The 26682-nt window shown below is 40.0% G+C and overlaps 3 protein-coding genes across 6 annotated transcripts in view; all 3 read right to left on the minus strand.

The window, feature by feature from the left end:
• Window positions 1-26682, minus strand: part of LOC131682938 (transcription factor HNF-4 homolog) — a 442320-nt gene that overhangs the window by 301306 nt on the left and 114332 nt on the right. The window lies entirely within an intron of this gene.
• LOC131682937 (uncharacterized) overlaps window positions 3915-26682 on the minus strand; it is a 501049-nt gene continuing 478281 nt past the window's right edge. Inside the window, exon 2 of the mRNA XM_058964746.1 lies at window positions 3915-4174. The gene's annotated coding sequence lies outside the window, so the exon portion shown is untranslated. The remainder of the gene's footprint in view (window positions 4175-26682) is intronic.
• On the minus strand, window positions 5439-13368 carry LOC131682936 (uncharacterized). Of its 3 annotated transcripts, XM_058964745.1 has the most exons (3): window positions 7644-13368; window positions 7496-7587; window positions 5439-7431 (listed from the first exon to the last, which is right to left on the minus strand). In XM_058964745.1, the coding sequence occupies exon 1, from the start codon at window positions 13056-13058 to the stop codon at window positions 10875-10877; it is 2184 nt and encodes a 727-aa protein (XP_058820728.1). In that variant the 5' UTR covers window positions 13059-13368; the 3' UTR covers window positions 5439-7431; window positions 7496-7587; window positions 7644-10874. The 3 variants fall into 3 exon arrangements, with proteins under 3 accessions (XP_058820728.1, XP_058820726.1, XP_058820727.1); XM_058964743.1 differs by having other exon boundaries at window positions 5439-7587; XM_058964744.1 differs by having other exon boundaries at window positions 7496-13368.

Consider the following 26682-nt stretch of genomic DNA (forward strand, 5'->3'; position numbering starts at 1 on the left):
TGCTGCTGTGTGTTCTGTTCCAGGGGGAACAATCCACCCGCACACACCACATCGGCGGCATCGCGCATCATCATCGAACCTCACCACAACGTTTTTCAGTAGTAAAAAATCGTTTTCTCTTTCGCATGAGACGCTCACACACGCGCAAACGCAAAGGCCATGCCGCTTGGCGCGGGGGGTCAAGCAAAACAATCGTCAAAAGATTCCCATCTTTGCCTCTGTATCACACCCGGTGGGTTGTGCTGTTGTCATAATACATGCTACTGTCGCTATCTATCGCTTATGACGTGGTAGCCGTATAACATTCATGTGTTAACATTAATGTGTTAACACTCACCCTCGTGTCGCGTGTCGTAAGAGAACCGGTAATCTGCCCGACCAAGCAAACAGGCAACCCCTGCGTCATGTAAGACCAATCAGCCAATTCTCTAACGTGCCCTCGCTTCGCCTATCCGCACAACAGTGAACCACGCACTGCAACAGTCACCCCCGATGTGACCAACCACAGCCGCCAACTCTCTTACACGCCCTCGCTTCGCCTATCCGCACAGAGAGCCACTGCTGGCTAAACAAAAATTTGTATCGCATTTTGCATATCTTCTCTATGTCCAGCCAGCCATCCTCTCATCACCACAAGCCAACCTTCTTACACACTTTCGCCTCTTGGCTGCCATACGGACCCATACACACAATGTGTATTTGCATTTTGCATAACTTCTCTATGTCCAGCCAGCCATCCTCTCATCACCACAAGCCAACCCACTTACACGCTTTCGCCTCTTGGTTGCCATACGGACCCATTCATACATTGCGTGTTTGCATTTTGCATAACTTCTCTATGTCCAGCCAGCCATCCTCTCATCACCACAAGCCAACCCTCTTACACGCTTTCGCCTCTTGGTTGCCATACTGACCCATTCATACATTGCGTGTTTGCATTTTGCATAACTTCTCTATGTCCAGCCAGCCATCCTCTCATCACCACAAGCCAACCCTCTTACACGCTTTCGCCTCTTGGTTGCCATACGGACCCATTCATACATTGCGTGTTTGCATTTTGCATAACTTCTCTATGTCCGGCCAGCCTTCCTCTCACCACCACAAGCCAACTCTCTCACACGGTTTTGCCTCTTGGCCGCCATACGGACCCATGCATACAATGCGTATTTGCATTTTGCATACCTTCGATACAGTCCACCCGTGCACCGCCGGGCAGACCGCCTGTATCGTAGTGGACCATATGGCTAGGCTTGCCGCATACTCTCGCATTACGTTCGACTTTTTTCCTTTCCAAAACCTCTACCGCTCACTCAATTCGAACCCGCCAGTGGGAGTAATGTTTTCGGGTGGCCGTTACCAGTGCCTCGGACCTCTGGTATACCCTTATACACTGTGATAGTCGGAAATGCCTTTTTGCCATACATCTTCACGATTACCACACTCCCTATAGATAGATTTTCATCAACATGAGGATTAATTTACTACTGCCATTTACGCTGATAATAATCATCACCACCCATACGGCCGAGTCGATCGGCCGAGGTGTGGTGTATGTCACTGCGGGTACCCACTGCCTCCGACACGGTGAAATCATCTCAGCCGGCATTGATACTACGAGTACGGGGCTGATGTTTTGGTGGTAGGCAAAGCCTACTAGTGGTGTGTTTTGCATTTTGCCTAAGTCCCACTTATGCCTCATAAGTGTGCATGACCGGCATGTGTTGTACTGCCATACTGCCGGTCACACACCATGGCATGGACCTGTGTTTTGCATTTTGCCTAACTTCCACTTATGCCTCATAAGTGTGCATGATCGGCATGTGTTGCACCGCCATACTGCCGGTGCCGGTCACACACCATGGCATGGACCAGTGTTTTGCTTTTTGCCTAACTTCCACTTATGCCTTATAAGTGTGCATGGTCGGCATGTTGTAGTGAACGTATCTCAGTCGGTATTGATAATACGAGTACGGGGCTAATATTTTGGTGGTAGGCAAAGCCTACTAGGGTCATTCGAATGCCGAATAGTGACTTTTTGCTATATCTGGTGTCGCATATAACTTCTAAACGGGTCAACCAAAAAATGTCAAATATCCTTCTGCGGACAGCCAATCTAATGTATAACATTCCGCTAGAACATTTCCAGTAGGCGAAAATCCAATTCCCGTAAGTGTCCTCTTACATGCAACGTATAAAAGACGCGCACTGTGTATTACCGCTACCACAGCAGCACATCAATCATAGACGCATACGCTAGGTGCGCCACGCACCTTCCCGTTACCGTCGCTCAGCTTGCCAATGCAAAGCCAGCTGTGTGTTTGTATAGGCACGCACAGCCAGTCCAATGAAGAACCCGACCAGCAACCGGTACAATAAGAGAAGTTTTCAATTCTGCTTTGTGCGGATCTTTCGCTAGTAAAATAAGAGAAGTTTCATATTCTGCTTTGTGCGGATCTTGCTAGCGACGGTCGCTCTCGCAGCCGTCTCGGATGGGATTGATTTTGCGTTTTGTTTAATTCTGAACTATGCCTCATATTGCCATTGCTCGCAGTACAGACGTAGTGTATGGTTTCGCCTGTCGGTGTGCCACGGGTAGCCGATCAGTGCACTTCGCACTATTAACGTATTTCAACCGGCATTGATACTACGATACCCACGGTGGTATCCACTTAGCGTTTATATGCGCATCCGTGTAGTTGCCGTCGCTCACTCAGCGTGTTTATATCCCAGCTCGCTGCCATCACAGACCGTGAGGCCGATGGCTGTTTGTATACAGGAGAACAATTTTTTGTATACGGGAGGACCGACATACTTTCTGGCGCACCCTGTATATATATATATATATATATATATATATATATATATATATATATATATATATATATATATATATATATATATATATATATATATATATATATATATATATATATATATATATATATATATATATATATATATATATATATATATATATATATATATATATATATATATATATATATATATATATATATATATATATATATATATATATATATATATATATATATATATATATATATATATATATATATATATATATATATATATATATATATATATATATATATATATATATATATATATATATATATATATATATATATATATATATATATATATATATATATATATATGATTTAGATATAAAGATCATTGATGATTCACTTAAATTCGATAAAGAAAATAATATTTTACTAGAACTCGGAGAAAATAATGAATTTGAATAAAACATAGATGTGCTTTGAATTACAAAAGTGTCTTTGAAGATGGCAATAACATAAGCTCGATACATAAGTTAAGTTTCGGTTATTTGCGATACAGTTTAGTTGTGAGTAACGATAACTTATAATAAGAAAGTATTTATTAAACAACTATGATTTTTGTTGTGCACTTCGTTCAAAAAAATCCAAAATAATTTCAAAATGTTCGGAAAACATTCATCTTCGTTCATCCGTTCATTGTTTTACAGCAATCAAGAGATGTAGTTTCTTTTAGTCATACGATGCACACTTCCAACGCGCTACATATTAGAACGTCGCGACGTGCGGCGTTGCCAATATGTAAGTGTTCGCGGGCTGCATCAAACTGGGCCGTGCCGACTCTCGATAGGAACAAAAATGAAAAATTATCAATACAGATTATTGAAGGTGAAAGATTGCTGCGTAATTTGACACACTTCTTGAAAATTTTTAGCGTGAAGAACACAAGAAAAAATGCAATTAAAATTTTTAAATAGATGAAAAGTACCGCTATTCACTCAATTATACAGTAGATATATTTTTGTGAGATAGTGTTAACCCTTTCATGCCCAACTTTTTTCTCTTGCATTTAGGGTTCCAAAACTATTTTTTCTTGAAAACGGTGGGGTCAAGAAACACGAAAAGCCTTTTTTCATAAAGATAGGTGCTTTCCTCGCAGTGCTATTTTTACCTTCCTATGCTCAAAACAATTCTAGTAGAATATTTTCAATAGTCCACTTGCGTGGAAAACGTAGCCAAAGACAATTTAAATTTATAAATTTTATCAGTTTTCAATAATATAACGAAGATATATGATAAATTCATTTTCCGTCGTCAAGGTAAACTGTCCCTGGCAGCACTGCTCCATCGGAATCCAATCAGACTAATTGCTATAACTTCACTTCTAGAGCTGATCCTTGTAACTGTTAAAACTCAAATGAAAGGCAATAGTTACAGTTATTAGCCTTACTTATTTTTGTTAGCAAATCTTGCCTCAATCAAAAGTTATAGTTGTTAAAAACGTTGTTGTTCGCAAACAACATGGGCATGAATGGGTTAATATCATTATATAAGTGTACAAAAATTCATTCAATTATCTTTAGTAGTTTTTGAGATATGGAATTTACAATTTTATCATGCAATAAAGTTTAAGGATTAGTGTCTCAAAGAAAAATCGGAGTTTTAACGAAATATTTATACCAAAAGCTATTTACCATAATCCATATACAATAAAATATACCTCATGAAGATTTTGCGAAAAATTCGAGGATCACTTAACACATACTCAACTATAAAATGATATTTACGAAAATCTATGTTTTCCTAAAGTAACTTTCTATAGTGAGCTTCACAAACTCAAACTTTGGATAAAATGTAAATTTTGTTTGTAAAGAGTAGAAGAGATTTATCATAAATAGTAAAATGATAATAATTTATTTTAAAGGTAAATACAAACAGCCTAAAATATTTTGATACTTGTCTTCAACAAAATGGTTTGTAATAGCACTCTCGACAATTTTACTGAAGACAATAAGTCTCGAACTATATTTGTTTGAAGAATAAATTCTCCATAAATCCTTTTTGAAGGATATAACGCCAGAATTATTTTATCAGATGATGTGCTTTTCGACGTTTGTAAAATTCATCGAAGATACTATACCTCCGAAATTAGCGGTTTCGAAATAATGTGCTCTTGACCCTAAATTACTATTTTCAAATGTTTATTTTACCTAATCATATAATTGATAATACAACAAAAATATAATGATCATAAAAATCGATCAGAACTCTAAAAGGAAGGAAATCCAATTTCGGAAAGTTATCTTCTCGTTATTAATCATATTACGTTTTCGTTTCAACTCTATGCATTCCCAAAATAAAAATATGCTCAGCAAATTTTGAAAGTTATGCAATTTTTCAGTGAGCAGTTTTATGTTTCATAAACATTCAACCAATACCAACTTCGTTTCCTATTCAAAAAATTGACCTTAATCCATATGTCGGTACATCTGGTACATCCGGAAATCTGAGGATTAATTTCAGAACTCCGGAATGAGTTTCTATTGGAATGTTTTCATGCAGGTATTTGATATTGATGTGATTAGACAACTATGATGTCCCGATCAATAGATTAGTTATAGATCAGGATCCCATTCCCACAATTTTTCAAAAGTGCTCATGATGTTTAAAACAATAGGTTATCAATGTACTGATCAAATAATTATTATTGTAATATTAAATAGAATCAGTCAGCAACAATAAATTTTTCGCTTCAATCCAATCAATTTTGGGGGTGGGGTGAACTCCCAAAACCTCCTTTTGGCTACGATGCAGTTTGAAGTTATTTATTGCGCTTTTCATTTTCCGAGATATGTTCCAGATCGATCCGATGGTTATAAGTTAGAAAATTTGCTGTCAAAAGGTTCACATAAATGAAATTTTTTGCACCGATAACTGATCAAGTTTCATCCTGACAACTTAGAATTGTTGGGTGGTTATTTTTAGCGGTGGTGAATAGAAGAAGTAAATATGAAACTCTTTTTATCGTAATAATATTTGGCGTATTTAAATGGTTTATTACTATATTGAACAATTGACAAAGAGTAATCCACAAACAACAAGCTATGAATTCGCTGAAGGCATCGTTTCAGTACAATCACATCCAAGAAAATTTATGAAAATATCTCACTTGTAGGGGGATTAATCAACAAAAACACAATATTAAAAAGTGCCTATTGCACCCATTGAATTCTCCGAAGACGCTATTGAACTAAAATTAGCCGTTTTGGCGTAATAATACATTCCCTGTATTTGGCCTTATTTCTTGCTATGGGAAATGGTAAAAATCTTTCGTCCAAATTCAGTATTTAATATTGTTCGCGCGCACTGTGGTTCTTCGGATACTTGGACTTAATAAAAACTGAAAAACTTCACTGCGCGAACAGAAACGCAAACTGGCGTAAAAAACGTTTATTCCAATGGACTGTATATTTGATACTAAACTATATTTCTCTGACCTACATTTGGTCAGCTGACCGGCGACCGGTGATCGTTCGTGCCAAAAAAGCCTATTGCTTCGTGTCTACCAACATCAGATGGATGAGATAGACCGAAGAACGCTACGCGCTAGAACGGGACTGATCAATTCTCCGTTTTGTCGGAGTTGTAGGGTGGTTGTGAAAATTTAGTTGCCCTCATTTTTCTTCTTGCTTCAACATACGCCGGCCGCCTTGAAATCTCGACGAATTTCAAAATATTGTCTTCCTACTCTGACTACTGCTAATCTTTACATTTCAAATTGTATTTACTGTAAACAATTCAACTTAAACGAATCAAATTTCTTCGCTTGTATACTGCCAATATTCGGTGTTGCTGGTTCGACAGATGATCAATAGACCTTGACCCAATTCTGCTTTGCGGTGAGCATTCTTCTGCTGTTGGGTCGATCAAAAGTGCATTTGAGATGCAACGTATTTGTTGTTCTGCTGATATTTTGACGGTTCTGTTGCTGTGTGAATACAGTTTGCCGAAAACATCTCGCTGCTGCTGTTGTTCCTGGGCATTCGGTGCCCTTGGCTGCTACGGTGGATTGCATTTATGCGCTGCTGGTAAGTGGTGATTTTGCTGGTTTTTCTGCTGTTTGTTTATTGGCTGGATTGCTGACTGAACTGGAATTTTTGCAGGACATTCTTCCTTCTCGCTGTGGACTCGATCACGATTGGTTGCCGGTTGATTCGTGACTACTTGGTTGGTTCCAACGGACATTCCGCCGGACTGGGTGCGTCTCTCAGGACTTCGGTGTTACCAACGAACGTTTATTGGTGTGCTGCTACTATGATCGGATAGTTTTAGTGATGGTGACGTCATCGATGATGGTATGCTGATAGATGTTGCTCGGGTGCGGTGAGATTCGACGATACGCTGGTGATTTTCGGTATGCTACGAATGTGCTGTGACTGCGATGGATCTCTACGCTGCTTTAATCGTCAAGTCGAGCTGGTCATGCTCGCCAACGACTCCGGCGTGGGCTTCAAGAGGATGAATTGACCACTTCTTCCTCCGTTGCAGGCAAGACGTAGTTGTACCTCGAATAAACCAAGCGTGATGTGTGGTTTTAGAATGGATTCTTCACGGAGGACAGTACAAACTTGAACATAATGCAAGCATGCAACATCAAAAACATGGACCATCGCTGAAACAAAACAGATTACCTCCGAATGTGGGGAATCAAACAAGGATACTCATTTAGCTTGAGTGCGGGTCGTCTAGCATTCCGGGAGATGACCGAAACCTGACGTTGCGACTGAGAAAGAAAATTCTGATAAGCTTTTTGAAAATAAAAAACATACATAACTTAACTGGTGGTCCTCTGGATCTCCGCAACTGGAGACATCTAGGTCTCTTCGGGCGTTGAGTTAAAGTTGTCACGGATGGGTAGCACGCAGATTTTGGAAATCCCTCTTCGGTAGCTACCATCCTTCGTTTGTTTGTTTCCATCAGGTCCAGGATGAATTTCCGTTATGCGCCCCAACTGCCATTTCAGTGGGGGTTGATTTTCGTCTTTCGGGACAATCGTGGTCCCGATCGTTAAATTTTCCTTTCGTCACATCCCTCTAGTTCTGTTTTGCAGATCGGATAAATACTGTTCCGACCACCTTTTCCACAATTGCTGAAGAAACTGCTGATTTCGTTGCCATGCTGCTAGTCGACCTTCAGGAATACTGTCCAGGTTTGGTTCTGGTATTGCCGTTAGTGGCCGATGAATCAGATAGTGTCCTGGAGTTAACGCTTCGAAATCTGCTGGATCGTTGCTAACAGGTGTAAGCGGACGAGAGTTTAAAATCGCTTCGATTTGTACTAGTACTGTAAGCATTTCGTCGTGAAGCAAACTTCGTGTTCCGATAGTGCGTTTGAATAGGGTTTTGAACGACTTCACTGCTGACTCCCATAGTCCGCCAAAGTTCGGCGATCGTGCTGGTATGAATTTGAAGTCTATTTTGTCCTCTGAAGCTTCCCTTATCGCCTGTTCTTGAAACTGCTGATTGTTGAACAATTTACGAAGCTCGTCAAGCTCCCGTTTTGTGCCGACGAAATTTCGAGCATTGTCGCACATGATGAGTTCCGGCTTGCCTCGCCGGGATGAAAAACGTTTCAGTGTGGCCAAGAAGGCCTGGGTTGTCAAATCTGCTGCTAATTCCAGGTGCACTGCTTTGGTGACCAGGCAAACGTAGATGGCTACAAAGCACTTCACTGGGCGATTTTTGCGATACGGGTAAACGGTCCACAGTAGTCAACTCCAACACGATGAAACGGTAAGCATGGTGTGACTCTTTCTGGCGGTAGATCCGCCATCAGTTGATCCTGGACTCTCGGTTTCACCCGAAAGCATGCGATGCACTTATGGATTACGCTTCTTGGTAAATCACGGGCGAATGTCGGCTAGAATCGTTCTCGAACTCCCGATATCAGTAACTGTTGACCCGCGTGGAACAGCTTCTGATGATAGTACTCCATTACTATCCTTGCAAGAGGGTGACGACGATCCAAAATGAACGGATGCTTTCGACTGTTCGACAGATGTGCGTGCCGTAGCCGGCCGCCAACGCATAGTATGCCTTCAATTAATTGAGGATCGAGCGGAAGGATCGATGAATCACGCAGTGGACGATTGTTGGTCAAATCAGCCAGCTCTTGTGGGAAACATTCTCGCTGAGACAGAGAGAAGTGTCCGTATAGCGCCGTCGAGTTCTTTGACGGTTAAACTTCCAAGGTTTCGGCAATTCCGATTTGCAGCTTGAGCGTTGAAACGGAACCGACAAATGTATGCTGTGAGTCGCACCAATCCAGTGTAAGTTGATCGCAGGTTAAACAGCTCACTGGGAGACACGGATTTCAGAACTGCGACAACGGCTCCTTTTTCCTCTAGTACTGATCTGTCAATGCTGTCTTCGCAAGTTTGCAGTGTTCCCGGCCAGTTATCTTGCTCCAGAAGCAGCCAGTGAGGTCCACCAAACCATAGCGATTGGTACTGCAGCTGCGCAGGCGTCATGCCGCGAGAAACTATATCGGCTGGGTTTTCAACTCCTGATACGTGATTCCAGATGCTGCCTTTCGTTATATGCTGGATTTCTGAAACTCGGTTCGCAACGAATTCTTTCCATCGCGACGGTGATGATGCTAACCAGCACTTAACAATCATCGAATCTGTCCAAAAGAAAGCTGGGGCTGTGATGTGTGTGCTACTGACCACTCTTTCGTAGAGGTGGCAAAGGAGTAAAGCTGAAGAAAGCTCCAAGCGCGGAATCGTTTGGCGTTGCTTCTTCTTTTTCAGATTCTCAAGAGGGCGACACGGGACTTCGATGCCAGTAGGTGTACAGCAACAGACCCGCTATTGGAGATACTTCTCACGTAGACGCAGGCCCCATATGCCTTCTCAGAGGCATCACAGAACCCATGGAGCTGTATGTTGATGGTATCGGATCTGATTTCAACCCAGCGAAGTACAGACAATCCCTCAAGGCCAGTCAAGTTTCGACGATATTCATGCCAGCGATCCTGCATGCCTTCATCCCAACCACAGTCAAGTTTCCACAATTCTTGAATGAACATATTGGCCTGTATGATCACGGGCCCTACCAGTCCGAGTGGATCGAAAAGTCGAGAGACATCCGACAGAACGGTGCGTTTGGTGATGACCGCCGATGAGTTCCACTGCGGGGTGCTGAATTGGAATCGATCTGTACTGGGTACTGTACCACAGTAAACCTAGCGTTTTAACAGTGGATGTTGGGGAATCAAGCTGAAGTATAGTGCGATCATCTCTCAGATGTTCTGGTACCTCTAACAGTATCTCCCTGCAGTTGGAGTTCTACTTTCGTAACGAGAATCCCGCTGATTCCATTAGGCTGATCATCTCGTTGACAAACATTCTACCTTCTTCAGGTTTGTCTACTCCGGACAACATATCGTCTACATAAAAATCCTGCCGGACCACCTTCGCAGCAATAGGGTGTGTCTGTTGACCATCTTCTGCTAATGTCTGCAAACATTTTGTCGCCAAATACGGCGCGGAAGCCGTGCCATACGTGACCGTAGTCAATTGGAAGATTTTGATGGGTTCTGCTGATGAATCTCGCCATAGAATCCTTTGCAGAAGCTGATCGGCAGGCTGAACTTGCACCATGCGGTACATTTTTGCGATGTCAGCGACTAGTGCGTAACGATGTAGACGGAATCTGAGAATAACATCCAACAAATCGTCTTGTACGACAGGACCGACCATCAGAGCATCGTTCAGAGAGTACCCTGAGCTAGTTCGACATGAAGCGTCAAACACTACGCGCAGCTTCGTAGTCGTGCTGTCAGGTTTCAAAACAGCATGATTTGGCAGGTTGTAAACGGTGTATGAAGTATCTTCGACGACTTCGCTCATATGACCAAGAGCTTGATGCTCGTGTATAAATTCACTGTACTGCGCTTTCAACTCCGGGTTAGCTGCCAGACGTCGCTCTAAACTCATAAACCGCTTAACAGCTGTACCTTTAGAATCGCCGAGCTGATTGATGATCGATTGCTTTTTTGGAAGTGTGACTACGAATCTTCCCGTCTCATCTCTGAATGTAGTCTCTCTGAAGATTTTCTCGCACGCCGACTCTTCCGTGGAATTCGTGCTGGTTGTTCGACAAGTTCTTCCGTGGAATTCGTGCTGGTTGTTCGACAAGTTTCTAACTCCCAAAACTTGGCTAATTGATCTTGAATCTCGGCTGTTAAACAAAAATTGGTTGTCGAAATTGCACCGCTAGATGATGAACTGGGAACGCGACCGGAAACTATCCAGCCAAAAACAGTTTTCTGCAGAGTAGGCCCGTCTTCAGTTGCCTTGTATCTACCCTCTTCAAACAGGTCGACGTAATACTCCGCCCCGATAATCATGTCAATCGGACCGGATTCATAAAACCATGGATCGGCAAGAGATGCTGCTTCTGGTAGACACAACTGGGATGGATTGAAACTTGCTGTCGGTAACGCCAATGTTAGCTTCGGCAAAACATGGAAACACATCTCCTCGGCATACGACGAAATCTCACTAGACCGTGCAGCAACTGCTACACTGACGGATCTTGTTGACGCTACACTCGACGAACCAATGCCCTGAATGCACAAAAATGTTGGCGATTCACGGAACTTAAGCTTATTTGAAAAACTAGCCGTCATCAGGCAATGCTGTGAGCAAGAATCTAGCAAGGCTCGCGCAAGCAACGAATTGCCGTGACGGTCCTTAACGGTCAAAAGCGCCGTCGAGAGAATAATATTGTGTGTAGGTGCGTTGGGGAAGGCTATGCATGTTTGGCTAGTGGAGGCTGTGTTGGTGTTGGACGGTGATGTTGTTGTGTTATGCGAGTTGGCGGTGTTCGTCTGTGCATTGGTCGGATGAGTGTGTATTTGTTGGTTCGGACTGTGTTGCTTGGTTTGTGGCTGTCGTGGCTGCTGGGGTACTGTCTGAGGTCTTGACTGCGGAAGTGAAACGGAGGATCCTGCCTGCGGTGTTTCAGTATGCAGCATCGAGTGGTGACGCTGATGACAGTGATGACAGGCTCCTCTCTCGCAGGTTCTTGCAACGTGTCCTGGACGCAGACAGTTGCGACAAAGCTTACTCCTCATAACAGCGCTGATGCGATCTGGAACAGACTGCTTCTGAAACTTCGCACACTGAAACGCTGAATGCCACGACTCGTCACAGAATGGACACTTCCCAGATGTCTTCACAAGCGTGTGACAGACTGCCAGCTTCTGGGAACGTGGATCGCTGTTCATCTTGGATGGGATGGAAATGGATTGTAGAACGGAGCACTGACTACGCAGAAATCCCATCAAATCTCGATAATTTGGGACATCCTTGGAATTATGATGAGACTCCCATTGTCGAAGTGTCGAGGAATCCAACCTCGTGCATACCATATAGGCAAGAATCGTGCTCCAGTTCTCTGTAGACTCACCAATCTTCTCTAACATCTGCAAGTTTTTCTCAAACTGACCGATCAGTTGACTAAGTCCGTCGTAATTCTCCTTCTTCAGTGGCTCGATGAAAAAGAGAGCATCTAAGTACGCCTTCACAAGCAGCTTCTTGTTCTCGTATCGTTCTTGCAACGCCTTCCAAGCCACATCATAGTTTGCAGCAGAAATCTCGACCGAGTTAATTTCCTGGAGCGCTTCACCAGAAAGTGACGCCCTCAGGTATGTGAATTTATCGATCTCGTTCAGCTGCGCGCTTTGGTCGATGAGACTACGAAAAGTGTCACGGAATGTCACCCACTCATGAATTCGCCCACCGAAACTAGGAAGTCGTATCTCTGGAAGTTTTACTCGGGAGATAGACGTAGATGTCCGATGCGCCGATGAGGAGTCGTTGTGGCTGGTATGCAATGGGTCCTTGCACAACTGCAGCTCTAGTAGCTCAGCCTTCAGGGTACAAAAACAATCGTCGAAATCGTGCATTGCCTGGTAGTTTGTCTCTTCGAGGTGGTGCAATGCTTCCTCTTTCACTGCAGGTTCAGCACCAGCCTGCTTCTTTTCCTCTTCTTCTTCCTGCAAAAGCTCCAGTTTGGCACGCACCGTATAATATTCTGCACCCATTTGCTCTAGCACGTTCAATCGCACACTTAATTGATGCGCATCCCGTTCATCGTCATAGTTCTGGATAAACTTGTCAATGAACGTTAAACTGTTCTGCAACTGTCGCTCACGCTTCAACAGTGCCTTCACTTCACCAACCATTTTCAAATTTTACACCTCTCACTCACTGCACTGTAGAAATCAGGAACTATCACGCACTAATCACCTTCACTAGCACACCCGTTTCCGAAAAATCGCCGATCGACTCGACGTTTCACGACCGCGACCTCGCGTGACAGAATACAGACTTATCAACCTAATTGACAGCAGCGAAAGATAACAGAGGAGCAAACGACAGCCAGAGATGACCAGCGAAATACCGAGACCAAATTTAATGGTGGATACGACTCATGCAGTCGCCAAGAAAAAACTCGCATGCATTTGATAACTTTATTGACCGTCACAATCCACAGTGGTTTTTTTTGCCAAAAACACGCGATTAATTATTTACACAAAAAAGGTCAAGTTTAGATCAATAATGTCTTCTGAAAGTTTTATCAGTATTTCAAGACCTTTCTTCTGGTTTAGTACATTGAGTGATTAATCTCCCTAAAAGTGAGATATTTTTCTTATTTTTTTTTAAATGTATAGATAATGAGATAATATGTTCTGCAATGTTGTAGAGCTACTTTTTGCGAACAACTTTGCTTAAGAGTCCAAAACTGTATATTCAATACTTGTGAAGTTATAGTGCCTTGTTTGTGGATGACCCCTTAAAATCATTTTTTTAATATAACTTTTTTGGTATCGTACCTATGAATTTAGAATGTTTTACAAAGTTATTTGCGTCAATGTCACCTGCAACTCTTTAGAAGAACGTTTTGTTCTAGCTCTTCTATCTTCGATTGAAAAAATAGTGCTATTTCCAATAGCAATAACTTTTGAACGGGCAAAAACGGGCAACCAGCTATAGTTATAAACATTAGTACAACAAATGAACTACAAAATCCAATTTATTTCATTTGTCTACTGTTGTCTCCGGTGCTGTTATGGACGGTTTAGGAAGTGCTTTCCGCTGCTTAGTATGCATTTTTCATTAAGTGGAATTCTGTTCCTCGCTGGATTCTCTTTTTACGTATGCGTGTGCAGGAAAGAAATTGAGAAAGAGAAAGAGAGAGAGAGAGAACAAGAGAGAGAGAACAAGAGAGAGAAAAAAGAGAGAGAAAAAGAGAGAGAGAGATTGGAGAGGACCGCTAAGCGCATAACTTCTACGAAATCGCCTTTAAGAAAATCAGTGTTGCACAGCTTCGAGATGTAGCAATCCTTGACTGTTACTGAGGGTAACGCTCAAAACTAAAAGATTCTCAAGCTTCGACGCGGTCACGTGAGCGGGAGAGTGTCTGTACACGTTTTTTCGTACATTCAACGATACGAAACGTTTTAAGCGATACTAATTTAAAGGGATTTCATCAAAATGTGTACAATTGGAATGCAAGGTAATTGATTGAAACATAATTTCTTTATATACTTAGTATTCTTGTTTATTGAAAAGTACACTCGTTATACTATTTAGGTTCCCTTGACATATCAAGTATAAGAGCCTGGCCGCGGAAAAAGAAGACTCCATTATCAGATGAAGCTGTGCAGCTTATGGTTTTTGACGATGACACAAGCAGTGATGACGATGACGATGGCGATGACACTAGCAGCGATGAGATGTTTAAATAAACTGTAATAAATGTATATAACTTAAATGTGGTTTTATTTTTCTATAAGAAATATAAAAAATTCATAAAATATTTCATTCTGGTGACATAATAAAACTTTGGGTGCTCATAACTCAAGTACACAGAATTTTCTTAAAGGCGATTTTTGCGCGATTTCGTAGAAGTTATGCGCTTAGCGGTCCTCTCCAATCTCTCTCTTTTTCTCTCTCTTTTTTTCTCTCTCTTGTTCTCTCTCTCTCTCTTTCTCTTTCTTAATTTCTTTCCTGCACACGCATGCGTAAAAAGAGAATCCAGCGAGGAACAGAATTCCACTTAATGAAAAATGCATACTAAGCAGCGGAAAGCACTTCCTAAACCGTCCATAACAGCACCGGAGACAACAGTAGACAAATGAAATAAATTGGATTTTGTAGTTTATTTGTTGTACTAATGTTTATAACTATAGCTGCCCGTTTTTGCCCGTTCAAAAGTTATTGCTATTGGAAATAGCACTATTTTTTCAAAAATTGCTAAATAACTTCGAAGATAGAAGAGCTAGAACAAAACATTCTTCTAAAGAGTTGCAGGTGACATTGACGCAAATAACTTTGTAAAACATTCTAAATTCATAGGTACGATACCAAAAAAGTTATATTAAAAAAATGATTTTAAGGGGTCATCCACAAACAAGGCACTATAACTTCACAAGTATTGAATATACAGTTTCGGACTCTTAAGCAAAGTTGTTCGCGAAAAGTAGCTCTACAATATTGCAGAACATATTATCTCATTTTCTATACATTTTAAAAAAATAAGAAAAATATCTCACTTTTAGGGAGATTAATCACTCAATGTACTAAACCAGAAGAAAGGTCTTGAAATACTGATAAAACTTTCAGAAGACATTATTGATCTAAACTTGACCTTTTTTGTGTAAATAATTAATCGCGTGTTTTTGGCAAAAAAAACCACTGTGCAATCTTTGGTGGCCATATGCAACAAGCCACCATACATACACTGTACTTCCCCGGTATTCTTAGTCCAGATCCCGTCCGAATCGCGGTGCTTCCTGCTGCAATCGTCGCCGTCCAATTGTCTTCGTCGCACTCTAGTAGCGATGGCGCCGCGAAACTGCTTCACGATGGCGCCCACTGCGTTGTCCGGCGTCGAAAATGGAGCACTTCACTATTGTTCGCGGGCTTTTAATTGTTCAACACTTGCCCGGCATTTAGTGTCACATTTCAAAGGGACAACGTCCCGCCAAGTATCCGAAAACCGTCACCGTGATCCGGCTCGAAGGACCAAATGTTCGCGCGCACTGTGGTTCTTCGGATACTTGGACTTAATAAAAACTGAAAAACTTCACTGCGCGAACAGAAACGCAAACTGGCGTAAAAAACGTTTATTCCAATGGACTGTATATTTGATACTAAACTATATTTCTCTGACCTACATTTGGTTAGCTGACCGGCGACCGGTGATCGTTCGTGCCAAAAAAGCCTATTGCTTCGTGTCTACCAGCATCAGATGGATGAGATAGACCGAAGAACGCTACGCGCTAGAACGGGACTGATCAATTCTCCGAATGGTAGGGGAGCCCGGGGCTAGTTGGCGGTTGGGGTAAGTTGGCGGAAGCCCCTTTTCTCCGTTTCTATTAGATATAAAGCGTTGCCTCTCGTTGTGTACCTCAAGTAATGTGAAACACATTATCCGATGTGTTTCTGCTGCAAAACATTTTGTTTTGTTGAAATTGTGGGCGATATTGTGTTTTCGAGCATACCAAGTAAATTTTCTAAATTTTAAATACTTTGCGGTATTTCGAGTGATTTTCAGTCTATTTCCCGAATGATTATATTTTTCGATAGCACGTGAAAAGAGCTTTCAGTATCAATATAGATACTACATCTATCCACAAACAAAAGTTATTTTTTGAATAGTTTTTAATAAAATATGCGGTTGGGGTAAGTTGGCGGTGTTGAACGCGGGGCTAATTGACGGTACTATTTACAGTGCAAAAAAGTCATCAAAAAATTTATTTCTGGAATTCACTTCAAAGTAAGAAAATATTTTTCTTGTGTATCTCGTCAATGTAGGAGACATTTATTCCGGCCAATTGCACGAAAAATTTCGAAAATTTGCTTTTGAATAGGGAGTATGCGTCAAAGTCAAAATGCCGGGGTATTAAAACTGAAATATAAGAGCAAATGTCGGTTAATATACAGTTTTCTCGAAAAGACATTCAGCACGTTCCAAAAGGACCCTTGAGGTAATTGAATCAAATGGAGATTTGATTGTTTAGTTTTTGGCATATCCTCACATACCGCCAACGTACCCCGGGGCCGGGGTAAGTTGGCGGGTTTTCCGCGTCACATATTTTTGTCTCTAAAAAAGGAGACAATGCATCAAACACTTTTAAAAAAATCAGTGATGTTACCAACAGTCTGCTCTTTCATGCCGCGTGTTCTATTTTGCAAGATCTACCTACATCAAAGCGGTAAAAATTGAAAACTGAAAACACCGCCAACTAGCTCCGGTCTCCCCTATTCGTAAAAGCTATCTAAAAATATATTTTGATAGATAATTTCGAAAACCCGCAAAAAATGCATTTTTTACGCTTTCAAACATCCATATTTTAGAAAGTAAACGTCACAATCCAAAACAAATTAATAGCGTTCTGTCTGGGTGGTAGGCCTTTCATTTGCAATTGGTTTGGATAAGAAACACGAATGAGAGTTTGTCCGTTACATACACACAGACACAGACACACACAGACATTGTCCCAAATCGTCAAGCTGAGTCGATTGGAATATAAGACTCAGTCAGAAATCTTGAAAGTTTGAGCGAATTCTATACATTTCTTTTATAAGAAATTTAAAAAGATATCTTCAAAAATAATCCTCAAGTAGACAGTATTAGAAAATGGTTTTTATGGACGAGTTTATAATGAATTTGTGTCTTATATGCTTGGAGACATTTATTTCGTTTCTTTTTTACGAGATATGTTTCAGATCGATCCATCTGAGAGTCGTAAGTTAGAAAATTAGCTGTCAGACGAAAGTTTACACACTAATAAGTGATCAATCACAATTGGTCAACTTGAAATTGTTTGGTGCTTAACCCTTCCATGCCCATTAAGCACCCATGGTGTATGTAGGGTTTCAAAACTATTCATCCCGGACAACGGTGGGGCCAAGAAACACGAAAAGCCATTTTTAATAAAGATAGGTGCTTCTCTCGCAGTGCTAGAAGCTGCGCATTTTTTACCTTCCAATGCTCAATACAATTTTCCTAGAATATTTAAAATAGTCCACTTGCGTGGAAAACGTAGCAAAAGACAATTTAAATTTATAAATTTTATCAGTTTTCTATAACGAAGATATATGATAAATTCATTTTCCGTCGTCAAGGTAAACTGTCCCTGGCAGCACTGCTCCATCGGAATCCAATCAGACTAATTACAATAACTTCAGTTCTAGAGCTGATCCTTATAAGTGTTAATATTTATATGAAAGGCAATAGTCATATTTATTACCCTTATTTGTTTCTTTGAGCAAATTTTTCCTCAATCAAAAGTTATAGCTGTTTAAAAACGTTGTTGTCTACAACATGGGCATGAATGGGTTAATTCAAGCGGTGGTCAGTAGAAAATGAAGTACAAAATGTGTCATGATATCATCCTTTTCCGTTTGATCGAAATAAAATTCGGCTGGTATTATTAAAACTACCGCTTGCAGGAAACAAAGAAATCTCCATTTTGGATGGTGGTAAAATTACCACTAAATATACCATCCTCATCTAACTTTCTCCCTGAAGTTAAGTCGAAAAATGAGCCAAAATGCTACTTAGTTCTAGTTAGTATTCCGGCTTCAAAGACACAACCGAATTAGAATCGGTTGTGTCACTGGAGCCGAAATACTTACTAGAGCCAACCAGAACTCCGACTCGTGTTCCGGTTGAACTTGACTGGACCTCGGACCACGCATGCTTTGTGAATGAATGGAAACCCTCGTCTGTAGTATTCCTACGGTGTGCGTTTGCACTTATTCTTTAGCACAGGCATGAATCTTTACAGGACGATCTGCGGGTTGGTTACTAAAACAATAGTTTTGCCGTTTTGCAAATTAATAGACGAACTCTAGTTATATAGTTAATGTTTCGATAATATTAGAAACGTATAATGGAAACGTTACACAGACCCAACTTCATACTAGACATACTACTTCACATCCGTTCAGATCAGTACCGAAGGAGCGTGTACAAAGTTAGGACTTTCTGAACAAATATTTTTTAAATCTGCATAAGTTTTTTTTTTTTTCAAAACTTGCCGCTATCGCATACTACTATATTTCACATTACATACCCTTGCGGAAAAAGTTTTGCAAGCTACCCTCTTAATTTATGTTCCATTCAACGATTCCATCTTAGCAGAATAATACTCGCTAGTATAAAAATATTCCAAGTAACAAATACATACTTGCTAGACACGTTTTTTTCAAATTACATGTAATTCTGATGTTGAAAAATTGAATAAGAAGAAACTTTCGTAGGTCCCATTGTGTTAAAATAAGCTTATTTGCGCATCCCGTAAGCAGCAGCATTCAAGTAGGGGAATTGGGGGTAAGACGGACATATTAAGGATAGACTGAAATATAACATAGTAAGAGAATGTTTTTGTCAACATGTAATACTCTATGTTGTAGATCCATATGTTGGCTTTCGAATGCCCAAAGGGATTGTGTTACAAAAATCAATAAGGATCATTTTTTAAAGATCTTAAAAACGAAGAAATATCTGCACTTTTTCCAGACTGCGGGTGAAATGGACATATGGTGGGGGTAAGACGGATATGTTGCAGAAAGGATGATCACAATACAAAATATTAAAATTTACTGTTTCTAGCGAAGGTTTTGAATAGATTGTTATTCTTTTTAATACATACGTTCAACTCGAGGTGAAAAATAACGTTTTGGGGATCGATTTAGAGTTGAAGCAAATGATGCTTTTTCTAATATCGTTCATGCCGTTGTCATAAAGAGAGCTGATCAGTTACAATCACTTATACGAAACTGAAAGGTTATATATTAAATGCATAATTAAAAACATCAGTTCCTCGATTACACACAGCCATAGTATGGGACCTGCACAAAATCGTGTACCATTTCCACGTTCTAGGAATTTGTTACTTAGCCTCGTATATTCTGCGGTACATTAACGTATATCCTGCAGTCTACTGCATGTGAGACTTCAGTTAACTGGATGGTTCTCCACGTTTGATTGTTAGAATTTCGTTTCGACGCGCATATAAGGACGAATCAATAGAATTAATCAAGACTGTCCTTCTTGCCCCACCAGTACACATATTTTTTAAACGTTTGTACTTATTCACGCATAACTCAACTTACCTGTTATTTTCCACGAAGATGTCACTTAAGAGTTACTTTATCGAAATAAAGGAAAAAATCCTCGAAAGAATTGATTTTTACGTCGATAAACCTTAAAATCGGAAACTTGAAAATTACATCAGCACGAAACTGCACTACTGATTCTCAATATTTGCTTAAATTGTACATGTTTAGCAGTATTCAAGGCCTACTAAGTGTTGAATAATTCAAGGTAACTCATAATGATAGGGTACACATACAATGCAATTGAAGTTTTAATGTTATATACCCAAAATAACCATGTGTCCGTCTTACCCGACCTGTCCGTCTTACCCACAGTTCCCCTACGATGAGAAGTGTATGAGTCTATCTCACGAGACACAACGCACGAGCATATATGGTCGGTGTCAAGTCAGACCGGACCAAGTCGCAAAACATCAAAAAATGAGTTAATGATAGCCCTGGATAAAGAATTTCTTCATCTACATTCCACTTTTACCAGATTGGAAATATGAAACAATAAACAAGAATTGTGGTAAAAATTATTTTCCAATTATAATGTACAGGATGCTGCGATTCAAACTTTAAACGCGTTTTTCTCGACATCAATGCACTGTCACTTAGTTCGGTCTGACCTAACACCGACAGTGGTGTAGCCAAGGGGGGGTTTTGGGGGTTAAAACCCCCTCCAAACCAAAATATTTGAATTGAAGAAAAAAAAGTTTGATGCTGACTAGTGTATTAAATATTCAAATAATTATTTTCCAGTTTATTATCCGTTCATTACATTGAGAACCTAATATTTTAAACGTTAAGGCGACTTTTTGTAAATTGTGAGAATGGTATCTTGTAACTAATATTTTAGTGAGGATCCTATAGTTGATAAATCATGTAAATATCAAGCAAAATAGCTCAATGAAAACGCCTACATAGAAACTAACGAAAAATGGCGTTTACGCTTGTCTCTAACAGGTCAGAATCGGTTTTTATGTGCATTTGATTTTATTGGGTTATCACTTATATAAAGTGCCACTAGCTAGAATTGGTAATAAAAAAATGGAAAAAATTTCACGCTTTTCGCTATTTATGGTGTACATTTGGGTATCGAATTGAATGGCGCCAAGATTCCATAATTTGGAAACCATCAGCTTTTGGAGGTTTAGTATTTAGCAGCATAATTTTGTTGATTAATTTTTCCAGTTGGATGCATTATTAATTCCAATCAAATTTAGTTCGAAACTTAGTGTCTTCAGCAAATTTTTCAAGAATATTATTGCAAATAGCTTGGTTCAAGATATGAATGCAACCCGTATTTGTGCGTTATAGGCCATATTGCACTACGAATTCCCTTACTAACGGTTATAGGCGGCAACAAAGAATTTGAAAGAACACCTTGTAGATGACGTTTACTATCCTAGTATGCAAAAGTGACTTCAACGCCACTTTGGTCAAATTTAACTTTTTCATATTTTTAAGTTCACTACGAAAATTCACATCTTTCAGTGCAAACGACTTCAAATAAAAATAAAAAATAACCTGTTGAAATGCGAAAAGCAAAGTGGCCTATCAGGATGTTTATGTCACCGATGACGAGCTTAACATTCCGCCATAGGCAGCTATCATACACATGCTCCAGCTGCGCATAAAATGCATCCTTTTCGGCTTCGTGAGGTCAGTGCACATTAATAATGCTCTAGTCGAAGAAATGGCCTTTGATCCACACTACACACATCCTTTCGCCTGCCACTTGATCACGCGTTGCCCAGCTCTTGTGCCGTCGCTCGATCCCCGCATTTCCACACCTTCTGCTCCGTCAATCAAAGCTCTTCCAATGCTACGGTTTCGAAGTTGCGAGTTTTCAGCTCATCCTTTTCTGCTTGATTGTTAGTAAAGTGGTGTTTTTCGGCCACTCGTTGAACTTGACCTATCGTGTCTCGTAGCCCGTCACCCAACATAACTGACACCTGCGACAGGTACTCTGCCTACGGTAGGGTTATAGCGCCCATGCCCGCTCACACCACCCCATTTCGCTACTACTGCAGAACGCGGTAGTACCCAGTCGATCGCGGCCTACAGATTAAATGTCATCAATAGACCCGCAAACATTTTTGAAAAATCTAAGATTTTCGTCAAAACCCCCTCCAAACCAAATTTCTGGCTACGCCACTGAACACCGACCATATACGAGCTTTAACAAAACGCTCCTCGCGCGAGGCGATGAGAGATGAGAAATTGCTATGCACGGCGCTCTGGAAGCATGTATGCAGGGATGCCAACGGTACCGATAAACTACATTTTTTCGGTATATTTACATTTGCACAAGCCGTACAGCCCGCTACAGCGACGCATCACTACAGCTCTTGCCAGAACGGTAGCCAAACCGAGTACATTTTCCCGTACAGCAGTAGAATACATTTTTGTTTTGCTACTGTACTCCGACTGCTCGGCGAGAGTGTGGCGTAGTAAAGTTTGTTCTCTCGCTTTGTACATTTTTCTCTGCATAGTCAAACGGAGAGGCCCGCACACGAAAGCGTTGATGCCGGCCGTGGCGTAAATGAGCCGCATTCATTGTCGTCATTTTTGAATAAAAATATTAAAAAGATTGAAAATATTAAAAAAATGTAAAATTAGGAAAGAGAAGCTGTACCGCTCGCGTCTGGTGGCTGTACTGGGGACAGTAGTTTTTTGTCATGTTACTGCTTTGTACATAGCCGTACAGCACTGGGCGTCCTGCACTAGCGAATGATCTGTTATCTCGTTCACCCGCAAACGCTCGACAATTACATACGACTACAATATTTCGAAAAATATTATTAAGCGTGAATCTTCTGTAAAGGACTTAGGAGTTATTCTAGATCCCAAACTAAATTTTAAGGATCATATGGAATACGTCATTTCAAAGGCCTCCATGCTCCTTGGATTCATTTTTCGAGTTACTAAAAACTTCAGCGATATACATTGCTTGAAAGCACTTTATTGTGCTCTGGTTCGCTCTACTCTCGAATACGCAGCAGTAGTTTGGTCACCTCATTACCAAATCGATGTCCAGCGCATTGAAGCTATTCAGCGAAAGTTTGTTCACTTTGCTCTTCGTAAGCTACCATGGAGGGACCCGCTAAACCTACCATGTTACCAAGACCGTTGTCAACTTATCGACCTCGATTTGCTGTCTGTTCGTCGAGACGTTGCTAAGGCAATTTTCATTGCTGATCTGCTTCAATCAAGAATCGATTGTTCTGATCTTCTGCAACTTGTGGATTTTGACATTCATCGTCGTATTCTTAGATTTTATTCATTTTTAAGAATCCCTCGAGCCAGAACTAATTACGGCTATAATCAGCCATTCATTAGCATGTGCCGTCTATTTAATCGTTGCTCCAATGTTTTCGATTTTAACCTGTCACGTAGTGCTGTAAAACAATTATTTCTAAACTCCCTGTCTCGATAGTCATAGCTCTAGTACTAGTCCTTAGATATAAATGAGGTTTGTTAATGTTAATTGTATAGTATTAGTCAATGAAATGTATCATTTGGAAATGTGTAATCTGTTGATACAAAAGATGAGGAGGTTTTATGCCGCCTGGAGAGCGAGATTGAAAGGTTGCAAGAATTTCAGCTCCAGGAGGCTTTTCCCTACTCCAAATAAACAAATAAACAAATAAACAGCAGCATCGAGAGAGAAATGAAAATGTAGGCAGAAAAATTACAGCCGCAGAAAAGGTAGGCATTTTGCATCCTTGCATGTATGTACAGATGCATTCCTCGAACGTTTTTGTTTCGTCTCTTTGATACGCCGTACGTGGCTCGTAGCTATTGAATGTGATGCGAGACTATGTTGCACGCAGCTCGTTGTCTCTTTGCTGTACTCGCGAGTTTTCGGAAGTCTGTTTGAGACTGCTGATTTCGCACGTTTTTGCATTTCTTATATGGAAAGGTTATGCAATCCGTCGAAATTTCGACCTTTAAACCGACGCCCGCAGGGTCGAGTCTCTTATACTATTCGATTCAGTTTGTTGAGAACGCCAAATGTCTGTGTGTGTATGTGTAATTTTGTAATTTGTAATTTTATTGAGCACGATAACCTGTTGGTACAAACTTTGAATCAGGTCAAGGAAGTTACTTGGATAGCGGCAAATACATAAGATACAAATAAAGTTACAAAAGGGGGGGGGGGGGGGGGGAACTAGTTAAAAAAAGAAAAGTGTGTGTTAAACAGTGTCACTCAATTTCTCAGAGATGGCTGAACCGATTTGCATAAACTTATTTTCAAAGGAACGCTATAACGCTCTCGTAAGCTGCAATTGAAGTTTGAGTTTAACCGACTTCCAGTTCCGGAGTTACTGATTGAAGAGTACGGTCACATAGCAAATCCCCTTGTAAACTGGTAATACCATGGTGTCCGAAAAATATAATACATATTCAAATAGGTTCAACATTACACGGATTTGCAGGTCTAGATTATCAATAACCAACCAAAGTTCCTTGCTCCTAAGCGTATGTCACACATCTTTTTTCCTGCGAACCCCTAACCGATTTTTACAAACTTGATTTAATTTAACTACATTTAATTAGCAAGGGACTGGAAGGTGTGAAATATTTTTCAATATTAAGAGCCATATTAGGGAAGACCGAGGAGGGTTGAAACAATTTTTTGTTTTTGTTAGATATATCGACAAAAACTGTCATTCGATGATTGCTTCTTTTTTAATTTCTTACTTCTGTTTATGCTTTATCAAATTACATCAAAATAACTGGTACGAATTAATAACAAAGCATCAATATAGGGTAAGGTGGGGCAAATCCGACCTAGTAAATGGTTTTGGCTGTAGAATGCTCATTTTACATCGGATCAAGTTATTTTATATACTAAATTAAAGGTTAGACGACTCCTGGGCAACTTTCTATATATAGCATTTAATTTAGATCTTGGGAATATCTTGTGATACAAGCGTTTTACAAAAATGTTCATTTTTGCTGTTTTCAAAAATGGTGGGGTAAACCCGACCCCCTATGTTTTTGGTTGATTTAGTGCAGATATTATCCAAATTTTATGGTTTTTCAATGATAAATCAATGAATGCTGTGTTATTGAATTGTAACATGAAGTAAATGGAGTTCAATGTCAATCTTGGAATGCTAAAATCACGAGCAGTAGCACGTAATGTTATTCCCATTTGCATCGGAGCAATTGCTCGACGAATACTATAATCATCACGTTTTTGTGTTTTTCGTTTGTAATTATGAACCATTTTGCATAAAAATAATAAATAATAACGATAAAAATATATTTTAATTCGAAAAATAAAAATTTTCTTAGCAAAAAAGCGGTCGGATTTACCCCAATATTTAGTGGTCGGATTTGCCCCACCGCGTCATTTTTCATTACGATGCAATTGAAAAAAATATGAAAAAGGTTGAACTAAATTTTTCTATGCACTTTGTAGGACTTTAATCAAAGAATTTAAATCCACTTACATTTATTATGCAATCACTTTAATAATCAGAAATATCCTGTAGTCAATGATGCAGAAAAGTCAAATCAAAAGTTGTAAAAACACACTTTTTGTCGTTTGAGCATCTCAATGTAGACTAATGAAATGCTGTCATACCACAATTATGATTATTTTTGATGCTCTACACGACAACATTGATATTAGTTCGCGTAGTGCTTCTGATTTTCGATAACAGACGGGGGTCGGGTTTACCCAACGGTCGGATTTGCCCCACCTTATCCTATTGATTTTTGTAACAGTGTTCTCTTTGTTTCAACTCTCCTCATACCGAGGTAAGTTGAAACAGCAATGAGTGTGAGTTGAAACAAGTAACCAATTACTTTGAATATTATCAAAACGTTTTCTAAAGCATCAAATGTTACAATTGTGTCATTTTTATTCGTTCACACTAAGATAATTCTTTAAAATGATATGCATTATTATCATTATTTTTCACAGTGTATATCTATGTATAAACTGACACTTGTTTTGAAATTTAATGTTAGATTTTAGTTACAAATGCAAGAATTTCTGCCCTTATCCCACACACAATCATAATACCTCATAGGTTAAAAATCTATTGAAATTAACAAATAGGGTGAAAACAGCCACTTTACGCTGTTTCCAATTTTGATGAAGCAAAAAATCTCCCGAGTAACAAAAAACTCACGACATACACTTTTGTAAAAAATGAGTAATGAACATCGTTAGTTTTTTTTCTTCCGGTTGTCACTCAAGGATTTAGCCCGTACGATATTAAGCCTGTTCTAATGACCCTGCCACTTCTAGTTCTCCGATCTGTTTACTTCACATCCTTGCTCTCACTTGAGTACTATGGCTCTAATTTTCATAACTTTCCCTACCCAGTAATCTCTAGCTAAATGAATATTGTTAAAATATAAAAAAAGAACATCGTTAGCATAGATCATGGTGGGATTGATATGCGTGGAATTTTCCGGATTTTGTTCGATTTCTCGGTATAACAGTCCAACTTAACATTTTTCATGAAAACTAACGTGAACTAGATCTCTACAATGGAAAACTGGACTGCTTATAGGGTAATTTCGGGAGATATGCCGCGTCAGGAGCGATGCCGCACTCTCTATGTCTCGTATATGGGGTCACTTTTATACGATAGTATAATATAAAAAGTTTATTAATGATTATGTGCGTGCAGTTGCATAACGGAGAGTCGAAAATTTTTCAGT

The sequence above is a fragment of the Topomyia yanbarensis genome, chromosome 2 (genome assembly GCF_030247195.1).
Source record: "Topomyia yanbarensis strain Yona2022 chromosome 2, ASM3024719v1, whole genome shotgun sequence".
Taxonomy (NCBI): domain Eukaryota; kingdom Metazoa; phylum Arthropoda; class Insecta; order Diptera; family Culicidae; genus Topomyia; species Topomyia yanbarensis.